The 11122-nt window shown below is 41.4% G+C and overlaps 1 protein-coding gene and 1 non-coding gene across 3 annotated transcripts in view; one reads left to right on the top strand and one right to left on the bottom strand.

Annotated features, from left to right (window-relative positions):
• Positions 1-1940: 1940 nt before the first annotated feature.
• Positions 1941-2047, bottom strand: LOC121277572. The gene has a single exon (XR_005942931.1). It is a non-coding gene; the product is annotated as a U6 spliceosomal RNA (small nuclear RNA).
• A 167-nt stretch (positions 2048-2214) lies between these two features.
• The window catches only part of sptlc1 (serine palmitoyltransferase, long chain base subunit 1), a 51533-nt gene continuing 42625 nt past the window's right edge, over positions 2215-11122 (top strand). Inside the window, exons 1-2 of one of the 2 annotated variants that reach the window (XM_041186262.1) lie at positions 2215-2331; positions 2597-2805. In XM_041186262.1, the coding sequence (XP_041042196.1) occupies positions 2752-2805 (54 nt within the window). In that variant the 5' untranslated portion in view covers positions 2215-2331; positions 2597-2751. The other variant, XM_041186263.1, reaches the window with a different exon arrangement.

The raw sequence follows: 11122 nt of genomic DNA, 5'->3' as shown, positions 1-11122 counted from the left end.
GGTCAACTCGGTGTTAAGAATTACCCAGTATGTTTCAGGAGCCCCACTCTAGCATGGCAGTCTTTTCCACATTTTCTGCAGAGGAAGACAGTGGGCTGAGAAGATGCACAATTCGCTGGTCTCTGCTTTCTCTAGACCCTCTTCTCAGCCAGCTGAGCTTTTTGTTTCTACTTGCCTCTTCTAATGCCCTTCCAAAGAGTCAGCCTTCACACGTCATGGCTGTCAGCGACAGTCAGCCTTTTTTCCTGCCTAGCATATGTAGCCGAGGTCTCACCACCGTAAAGGTGTGCACTGAGGACGCAGGCTTGGCGGACTCACAGTTTGGTGTTCTCAGTCAGGTTGCTGTTGTTCCACACTCTCTCACTCAGCTTGGACACAACAGCTGCAGCTTTTGTGACAGGTCAAGTGACAGATTGCTGGTGATTGTGGAGTCCAGATAGGTAAGGCCATCAACAAGCTCCAGTGTCACATTGTATGGCGACATCCTGGGCCATGACATTTGTCTTCCTGATGTTGATGGTCAAACCAAACTCTTTACAGATGTGATAGTGTGTGTCCATTTGCCACTGTAGGTGTTCCTCAGTGTGGAATTCTAGTGCAGCATCATCAGCGTAGAGCAACTCTCTGATGAGGATTTGGTGCACCTTCAAGTAGATACCCTCTGTAGATGAAGAATATGCCAAAGAGCATCGGTGTCAGAACACAACTGTGTCTCAAAGTATGTTTTATTTAACTTCTGCATTCTGTGTGGGATTGCCGAGAGTGCCTGTTCAATCGAGCCGTAGAACTGAAGGCTGTTATCTCAGTAAGCAGTATGACTGACGTTGATACAAGGACAACATTTCTGCTTTGATGGAAAAGTTTTAAGGGTCACATCCTCACCCTAGTGCATACCAGCGAGTGATCTGTGCCACAGTCAGCACTGTGTTGTTGATAATGCCACTCAGGCAGTCACATCCAGATGATGATCAGATCCAGCTTGTGCCAATGCCCTGATCTTGGATGTCTCCAGGACAACTTAGGGCATCTTTGTTCTGAAAGATGGTGTTAGTTACACAAAGCTCATGGAGCATAGATACTGATGAGGTTAACTTTCCCTGTTTGAGTTGAGAGGCAGTTGGAGAGAACAAGTTCTGAACCTTCATTGAGTGCAGCGAGTTCCTTACAGCGAAGCCTACAACTTGCTCACACGTTTCCTCTGAACCCTACCCCTGCCAGATGGACGGGTACTGTTTTTCTTTCAGTGATCCACTCTCAGTGAACCTGGTTTCTTGTAGGGATGCTCCGTCGATGTTCAGCCTATCAAGTTCCATGACAATCACAGCTCTCTTGTGTGCGTTATCGACCAGCTGCAAGTCGCCTGTCATTCCCATCCACGTGGTTCTGACATTCCAGCTCACCAATCGAAGAGTTGGCATCTCCTTTCTTTTCATTTGTTTTGTTTATTTGCCTGGTGCAATGGATTCTGTCCACTTGTTGAGTACTAACTCTAAGCTCCAAGCTGCCCGACTGACCAGTGGGACACAACGGTTCCTCCCACCGTCGGAGACAGCATGTAGCACCCGTTCTCTTTGCCAATAGAGTTGGGGTTATCACACCGACCTGTCGGACATACCTGGCAAGGTTACGAGAACAATATGCAAGTAGCCATACCCTCTTTGTAAACTGTCAATTGAAAACTGAAAACAAATCCATTTTCAAGGGTCCATTTCTTTGACCTAGAGGCATGCCTTGATGTGCCCCAATGGAGGCTCAGTGCCAGCCATGGGACTTGGTCTTTCTTTGATCCAGGTAAGAAAGGAGGCAGAAAGCCTGTAATGTTAGCAGGCACTGTGGGGGGTCTTCCACATTGTGCTCCAGGGATCGGCAGAATTGACTGAGGCAATTGCAAAAATGTAATTGTTCATAGGACCTAGCAGAGAAAAGAAGTTTCAGTGTAGCAAAATATGGAACGCTTCACGAATTTGCGTGTCATCCTTGCGCAGGGGCCATGCTAATCTTCTCTGTATCGTTCCAATTTTAGTATATGTGCTGCCGAAGCGAGCACGACTAAAATAAGTATTCAGACAATATATAAAGCACGGTGAGACGTAACCCTTTACATTTGTGGTAACTTACTATTTACTTTTGCCACATACCGGTTATTGAGCAATCTGTTTGTTACTGTCGCCTTCAACATATCATGATCCTGCTTCTTGTACATTAACTTTTAGTCTTGTTAAAATAATGAAATGAACATTTCTACAGTGGAATTGTGGGTTCCGCCCATATGTAAATGAAGCTGGGCTGCCGCTGTACCAATGGGAAGCCGATTCTAACTGAAACCCACAGGTATTAATATTTCCCTGTGCTTCACCCAACGTATGTACTTAAAATTGTTAGTGTTAAAAACTTATATTTTGAAGTGAGCTTGAGGTGAGGGTCATTTAAAAATCTGGAAGAGATGTGATTAATTATAGGAGGTTACATCGTTAGATCAAAAGGGTTGGTCAGTGTACTTCTCCCCAAACTTTTCCCCATCTAATTTGTTTATTTGTTCTAGATATTGTTTGACAAAGAGAGCAATGTTAACTTCTATTTGTTTTCCTTCACATAGCCGACCGTTGGTGAGTGCCACGTGATCTGGACTGCGAATTATTCCAGTGACCATATCAAAGATGGCGACCGCCTGTATCAAGTGGCTTGTTGTACGCATGTGTAACGTTCTGCTGATTCCATCTTTAATGCACTCAAGTGACGTCAGGCAGCAAGATGGCGACAGGGCAACAGTGGGTGTTAGTAGAGATGGTTCAGGCCTTTTATGAGGTAAGATAAAGGTGGAAATAACTTTGAAAGTTACACAGTTTGTGAATGGCACATAGCTAATAGAGTCAAGTCACATTGTGAAATTAAAAAGTTGAGGTTCGTTATGAACTGGCTCCGTACTGAACTATTGAACTAGTCTTACCAGAAGCAAGTTCTGGAAATGGGCTGTATCTTATTGATTGATAGTTGAACTGACCAATAACAATTCAGATTTTCCAGTTACGTTGGTACGTCAGGAATGATCGTTATGTCAGATTACCAATTGGGAAAGGTCTTGGGTGGGGCGGGTACAAGTTTATAATGTCACAATCAGGTAAAATGAAACGAAAAATGTGTCCCACCAAAGCTGGAAATTCAATTCATTAACATTTTCAAATTCCAGATTGATCTACTCTCATTAATGGTGACCTTGAAGTTACAGGTTTGTCCTCAAAACCCATCTGGTTCCCTGTCCTTGAGGGAAGGAAATCTGCCATCCTGACTTGGTCTAGCCCTTATGTCACTTTCAAATGAAAGAAACGTGTTTGACTCTCAACTTCTGTCTGATATGGCTTAACTGACCTTCTCGGGTCAGCTGGGAAGAAACAAGGATTCTTAAGTTGAAATATTTATTACATGTATATTAAACCAATGATCAAATTAGGGACCCAGTTGATTGGTGTTGAATAGCTTGACTATTCAGGGGGAATGTTAGAAAAGATGTTTTCATGCAACGAGCAGTGAAAATCTTCTCCCCTGCGTCTTCCAAAAAAGAACTGTTAAGACTTCGAATTTTTTTTAACTTGTTCTTGGGGTGTGAATGCCTTTAGCCAGGCCTATGTTTGTTGCCAATCTGTAATTATCCCAAAGAAGGTGATGGTGAGCCACCTTCTTGAACTGCTGCAGCCCATGTGATGTATGTACACCACAACACTTATTTCTGTGGCAGCTTGATACAACTGAGTGGTTTGATAAGCCATTCCAGAGGGCAGTTAAGAATCACAACCACATTGCTATGGATCTGTGTATGCCAGACCGAGTAAGAATAGCAGATTTCCTCCCTTGAAGGCCATCAGTAAAATAACCGAGACTAGCGGGTTTATTTTAGGCAAGGTTATTAAGGGTTATAGGACCAGGGTGGGTAACTGGAGTTAAGATATAGATCAACTGTTGTCCAAATGAATGCAGGATCAAGTTTGAGAAGTTGTGAGGTGTAGTCCTGGTTCCGCAGGGCTTGGTGCTGGGGCCTTTGCTGTTTGTGGTGTACATAAATGATATGGACTTAAACGTAGGGGGTAAGATCAAGAAGTTCGCGGATGACACGAAAATTGGTAGGTTGGTAAATAGTGAGGAGGATAGCCGTAAACTGCAGTAATATATCAATAGACTGGTCAGGTGGGCAGAGCAGTGGCAAGTGGAATTCAACCTGGAAAGAAAGAATTCAACCTGGTGTGAGGTAATGCTCTTGGGGAGGGCTAACAAAGCAAGGGATTACTCTATGAATGGTAGGACCCTGGAAAGTACTGAAGATTAGTGGGTCCTTGGTCTGCATATCCACAGATTCCTGAAGGTAGCAGGGCAGGTAGATAAGGTGATTAAGAAGGTATATGCGACACTTGCCTTTATTAGCGAAGGCATAGAATACTATAGCAAGGAAGCTATGCTGGAACTGTATAAAACGCTGGTTAGGCTACAACTGGAGTAATGCGTGTAGTTTTGGTCACTACATTATAGGAAGGATGTGATTGCACTAAAGAAGGTGCAGAGGAGATTGATCAGGATGCTGCCTGGGCTGGAGGGTCTGAACTATGAGGAAAGATTGGATAGGCTGTGGTTGTTTTCCTTGGAGCAGCGAAGATTGAGAGGCGACCTGAGACAGGTATTAAGACTGAGGGGCATAGATAGGGTCCATAGGAAGGCACTTTTTCCATTAGTAGAGAGGTCAAAAACCAGGGACATAGATTTAAGGTAAGAAATAGGAGGCTAAGAGGAGAGTTGCGGAGAAATATTTTCACCCAGAGGATGGTGGGAGTCTGGAACTCACTGCCTGAAAGGGTGGTTGAGTCAGAAACACTCGTAACATTTAAGAAGTATTTAGATGTGCACTTGTGTTGCCATAGCCTCCAGGGCTATGGGCCAAGTGCTAGAAAATTGGATTAGTGTAGTCAAATCTTTTTTTACTAGCATGGACACAATGAGTTGAATGGCCTCCTGTGCTGTACACATCTATGAGTCTAGCCCTGTTTCTGTGATCAACAGCAATTGAAACTCTCAGTGACTCATGGACAATCTTAAAGGTATGAAGTGTTGAGCAGTTCATGTGCTGTAATTGGCCTCGGTACTTTTTACTACTACTTAACCCAAATTTAGATCGCTCATCCACAAAATCTGTTCCAATTTTAAAATCAACCTCAGCCATCAGTTCTTTTCTGGATACACCTGGATCGATAGACTTAGGGTGTTTTCTATACGCATCAGCAAGACAATACTCCTTTTTCTCTCCTGTTCACCGCACCTATTCACGTATTGACAATTTTTTTCCTTGACAAGAGGCTGCTCATGTTAATATACTCTTGTGCAGACAATAGTTTTGTGATACAAAAACAGAATTATCTGGAAAAACTCAGCAGGTCTGGCAGCATCGGTGGAGAAGAAAAGAGTTGACATTTCGAGTCCTCAAGTTTTGTGATCTCTGATCATGCCCTCTTAGTCTTAGCAATACGATTCCATGACCAACCTGTTTCTCATCCACCACAGCACCTTGATTCTCTTTTTTTCATGGGATGTAGGTGTCACTGGCAAAGCCAGCATTTATTGCCCATCTCTAATTGCCCCTGAACTGAACATTTCAGAGGGCAGTTAAGAGTCAACCGCATGGCTGTGGGACTGGAATCACACAGACCAGACCAGGTAAGGACAGCAGATTTCCTTCCCTAAAGGACGAGTGAACCAGATGTGTCTTTACAACCATCAATGATAGTTTCATGGTCACCAGTACTGAGACTAGCTTTTATATTGCAGATTTTATTAACTGAATTTAAATTCCATCAGCTGCCATGGTGGGTTTTGAACCCATGCAGCCAGTCCAGTGACATTACCATTATGCCACAGTCTTCCCCTGTAGGATAGCAGCACAACAGTTCTATCCCCATGAGGGTACAACCAAGCTTGTAACCACTGTACATCTATGCTGTCAGTGTTCATTCATCCAATTACTGTTTAATAAATAATTTCAGCAGTTTATAGTCTATGTAACAGGCTAGAGATGTATTTATTCCACCGCTTTCTGGAACACCACTGTTTCCCCCTTTTATGGTTACGTGAAAAGTGCCTCGAGGGCAGTTAGAAGTAGTGATGCTGGTGGAAGGATTATAAAAGTGACAGCATTGTGGGCTTGAATGTGTCTGTAACATCACTTGACCAATTCTGAAGTAATAACAGTCCTTGGTCAGTGGTGCCCAACTAGAAGAAATTATATATTAAAGTCTAGAAGACAATTGATTTTTTTTGCGGAAGGCACATTTTCTCTGGTCTGAAGTGAGCCACATCAACTAAACCACATGATTGCTATCATACATCAGCAGGCAATCCTTCTCTAATTTAAGGCATCTTTTCAGTATTATTTATACACATTTGACTACTCCACTCCCTGAGGTTCTTATAACTATGGATGCAGTCAAGGCTTTTGATAGAGTGGAAAATTTGGATTTGGACACATTTTATAAAATGGACAAAACTATTGTATTCTTCACTGGTCACTTCAGTACATACAAATAATATCCATTCTAAACTCATTAACCTCCATTGAGCTACCAGACAAGGATGCCCCATTCCACCCCTACTTTTCGTTATTGCTATTGAGCTCCTGACAATTTCACTGCGGACCTGTGGAGATACACAGGGTGTTATACGGGGTGGAGTCAAGTAGAAACTCTCCCTGAATGCTGATGACCTGCTCCTTTACATCTCTGATCCGGCCTCCTCTCTCCCATGTATTTTCTCTATTCTTGAGCAATTTGGTCATATTTCAGGTTTTAAAATTACTTTGCGAAAGAGTGAAATTTTTCCTATTAACTCTATTGCAATGAGTTACCTCCTTTCTTTCCTCCCCTTCAAGGTGTCAGTAAACAGTTTTAAATATTTAGGAATTTTAGTTCCTCGAGCCCTTGGAGACCTCTTAAAGCTCAACTTTGACCCTTTGTTGGAACATATGAAGTAGGATTTAGCACGTTTCTCTAGCTTACCCCTTTTTTTAGTTGGTCATATAAGTTCTGTAAAGATGAATATTTTGCCAAAATTTCTATACTTATTTCAGTGCATTTCATTGTTTATTCTTAAGCGTTTTTTTTGGTGCAATAGACCAATTAATTTCTTCCTTTATTTGGAATAAGTAAACACCCGGAATTCATAAAATTTTTCTCCAAAGTCCCAAGCGTTTAGGTGCTTTGACACTGCCAAATTTTCAGTTTTATTATTGGTCTGCTAATATTGGTAATATTTCCTTTTGGCTTCATTCAGACCCGGCTAGTTTAGCGTGGGTGCAATTGGAGGCAGCCTTCTGTCAAACCACGTCTCTGCTTGCCCTGTTGTGGTCCTCCATTCCTTTCTCACCCAGTCACTTTTCTTCAAACCCTATTGTTATACAATCACTTAAGATTTGGACCCAGTTCAGAACACACTTTGGGCTGCAATCTCTCTCTTTATACAGCCCTATTAATGCAAGCCATTTATTTCCACCTTGATTAGGAGATTCTGCCTTTCAAGTCTGGCACATGAGAGGCGTCAAAACCCTTGCTAACGTATACATTGATAATAGTTTTGCTTCTTTTGACTCTCTCTTGGAAATAGGATCTGCCCCACACACACTTCTTTCGCTATTTACAGATCAGAGATTTTGAGTGCAAAAAAATACCCAGTTTCCTTTTTTACCCCCTAAATCACTGATAGATATGACAGAATTAAATCCTTTTGTTAGGGGGTTCAGTTCCAAATTGTATTCTCTAATTGTTTTACTACATTGTCTTTGCTTTCCACCTTAAAAACTCTTTGGGAGCAAGATTTTGACTCAGACTTATCAGAAGATAACTGGAAGTCTATTCTCTCTTGTGTAATTCCTCACTTGTATGTGCAGGACATGGGGTGTGTTATGATGCAGCAGTTGGTAAAGGCTGTTATTTAAAATCCTGGAGGGAAGCACAAAACAACTGTCATAACCTATTTTTTAAGTGGTCTTTAAGTTTGAGATGCAGCTCTCAATTCAGGAATCAGACCACCAGTTCTCGAGAGGCTTTTATATCAAATTACATGAGACAATTATTAATTTGCACAAGTTAAATATATACACATGGCTACAAATTGCCACTATCATAACTTTTAACAAGTCCCCAAACTAACCTCCACTAAGGCAACAGCAACCCATAGACACTTTAAGCAGACAACAGGCAAATTTTCATCTTACAAATTCAAAGTGAGGCTCCCTTCAATTTGGTTCCCTTGCAGAAACAGTGGTAGATTTACTGGCTTTGATGTTACATGCTTCTACTCTGCACAAACAAAACTGCTGTCTGTTATACCCAGCACATGTCTTTGAATATAAATTCTCATTATGTCACCAGCCCCTTTGAACTCCATCTCTCCTAACATAAAACCCCTTCCATAGTACCAATTTTATTAGTAATATAAACATTGCTTGGTCTCTTCTAACTAGGTGCCAGATTTCACTCCCCTTTTTGAATGCTCTATTCAACAAAATGCAAATGAAATCTACCTTACTGTTCACATCTCAAAACTACCATACATCAAAGCACCCAGACTAGCTGGCTTTAATCCAATTAAGACATACCCACAGACTAAACCTCTATTTAAAGAAAAAATTCCAACAATATTAAATACATTAATAACTTCATGACAGGTTACTACAATTTAAAATCTTACATCACATCCATCTTTCCAAGGCAAAATTATCCAAATTTTGACCTAACCTATGATAACTGTCATACTGCCCCAGCCCCTCTAATTCATATGTGCTGGTCGTAAATTGGCTTTGTTTTGGACAAAAAGTTTTAGATCACTGTCATATTTTCAATAGCAACATTAAATCTTCTCCTATTACAGTACTCTTTTTGGTGTGGAACCAAATGGCATCCCCCTTACAAAAATTCAGACTGATGCACTTGCCTTTTCAATGCTTTTGGCTAGATGTATTATTCTACTAAATTGGAAACAGTCTGCCCCACCTTCTTTTACTAATCAGATATGTCATCTTATGCACAATTTCAAATTTGAGAAAATAAAGTACACCATAAGAGGCTCCACTGATGGATTTTATGTAACTTGGCAAACTTTCTTTGATTACTTTGAGGAACTACAGCTCTCTACTTACATACAACCTAATTAGGGTCAGTTATATGAATTATATCAGGTGAAACTATATCTGACCTATGATTGTTGTTCATTTTCTCCTTATTTATCGGGGATGGGGAGGGTTCTTTTCTCTTTCTTTTTTTCTTCTTCCTCCTACTCCTCTCTTCCTTTCTTTTCTTCTTCCTCCTACTCCTCTCTTCCTTTCTTTTCTTCTTCCTCCTACTCCTCTCTTCCTTTCTTTTCTTCTTCCTCCTACTCCTCTCTTCCTTTCTTTCTCTTCCAAATGCACTTGTATTGAATTATTGCTGTACTGTAAGCTTTTTCTTGTACGGTTACTCATTAGAAGTAAATAAATAGACCACACACTCCAGGGGCTAAAATACACAAGCATCTTCCTCTCCAATAAACCACACACATTATGGACAGTAAAGGAAAAAGGTACAAAGGTTTCAGTTCCCTCCTGGCCATGCCATAACACCACTAACAGATCAGAATCAAGCTCTGTAGCCATACCTCGTGTAGTTGAGAACAGTGATAGATAATTAGGTAATTAACAGGCGGAAGAGACTTCATTATCATTACTATTACTAGTTTCATCCTTAACGATTGAACCTAGTATGTTTTCAGCCAAGTGTACCAACTGGATGGTCTGTTTCACCTCATACCATATAGGTGCCAGTGTTCAGCCAATCAGTTTGCACCAATATGACATTAACAAATGGATGACTGCATCAGACCCTCGCAACCGACACCATCCTGCCTGAAGTGTTGAAGATCACAGCATAATTTATTATTCATTCATGGGATGTGGGCATTGATGATATTTTTGCCCATCCCTTACTCAGAGGGCATTTAAGAGCCAACCACAGAGTCATATGCAGCCCAGAACAGGTAAGGATGGCAGATTTCCCTAAATCAGGTGGGTTTTTACCACAATCAGGAATGGTTTCATGGTCATCATCTGACTTTTAATTCCAGATTTTTATTGGATTCAAATTTCACCATCTGCTATGGTGGGATTTGAACCCAGATTCTCAGTATTACCCTGGGCTTCTGGAATACTAGTCCAGTGACAATACTACTACGCCACCACCAGCTAAACTGTTCCAATGCAGATGCAGTAACAACCCAACAATCTGGCAAATAGGCCACGTATGTCCTATTATCAAAAAAAATTAATCTGTCCAACTGCTGGCTCTCCCCAATCATCAGTAAAGTGATGATGGGAATCATCAATCGTACACCATCAAGTTACATCTGCTCACCAATGACCTGCTCGCCAACACTTAATCTGGGTTGTATCAGAATCACTCAGCTGCAAACCTCATTACAGCCATGATCCAGAAATGGATGCAAGAGTTGAATATGAGGTAAGAGTAATTGCCCTTAACATTAAGGAAGCATTTTACCAATCATAGAAAAATAAATATAATGGGGGTGTGAGGGCAGAGTCACAAGGAAGTCCTCCAGTGGCTGGAGTGATAAATGACATTTGGGAAGATGGTTATGTTTGGGGTGCCCTGGACCCAGCCATCTTTAGTTTCTTTATCATTGACCTTCCCTCCATTTTGAAGCTGAAGTGTGGATTTTATTGATGATTCTACAGCGTTTAACTACATTCGTAATCTCCAGTAATGAAGCCTGCAGCAGAACATGGATGCCAACTAAGCTTGGGCTGACAATGGCAGGTAGCATTTGTATTATTAAGTGCCAAGCAAGGACCAACTCAAATAAAAGGCCCAATCATCTCTTCCTCCAACCTTCAGTACTACTAGCATTGCCCACTCACTCACCATTATAATTGTATGGCTGACCAGTGATTAGAAACTTAGCTAGGCCAACCTTTCCAATGCTGGCTAGAAGAGCAAGAATAGAGCTGGGTTCTCTCCTGACAAGTGCCTCACCTTCCTCTCTTAGCCTCTCCTTTATCTACAAGGCATGAGTCGAGCATATAATTAAATATAGGTATTCACCG

Source organism: Carcharodon carcharias, chromosome 4 (genome assembly GCF_017639515.1).
Source record: "Carcharodon carcharias isolate sCarCar2 chromosome 4, sCarCar2.pri, whole genome shotgun sequence".
In the NCBI taxonomy this organism is placed as follows: Eukaryota; Metazoa; Chordata; class Chondrichthyes; order Lamniformes; family Lamnidae; genus Carcharodon; species Carcharodon carcharias.
Note: the sequence above shows the minus strand (reverse complement) of the source record. Positions and strands in the feature narration are given on the sequence as shown.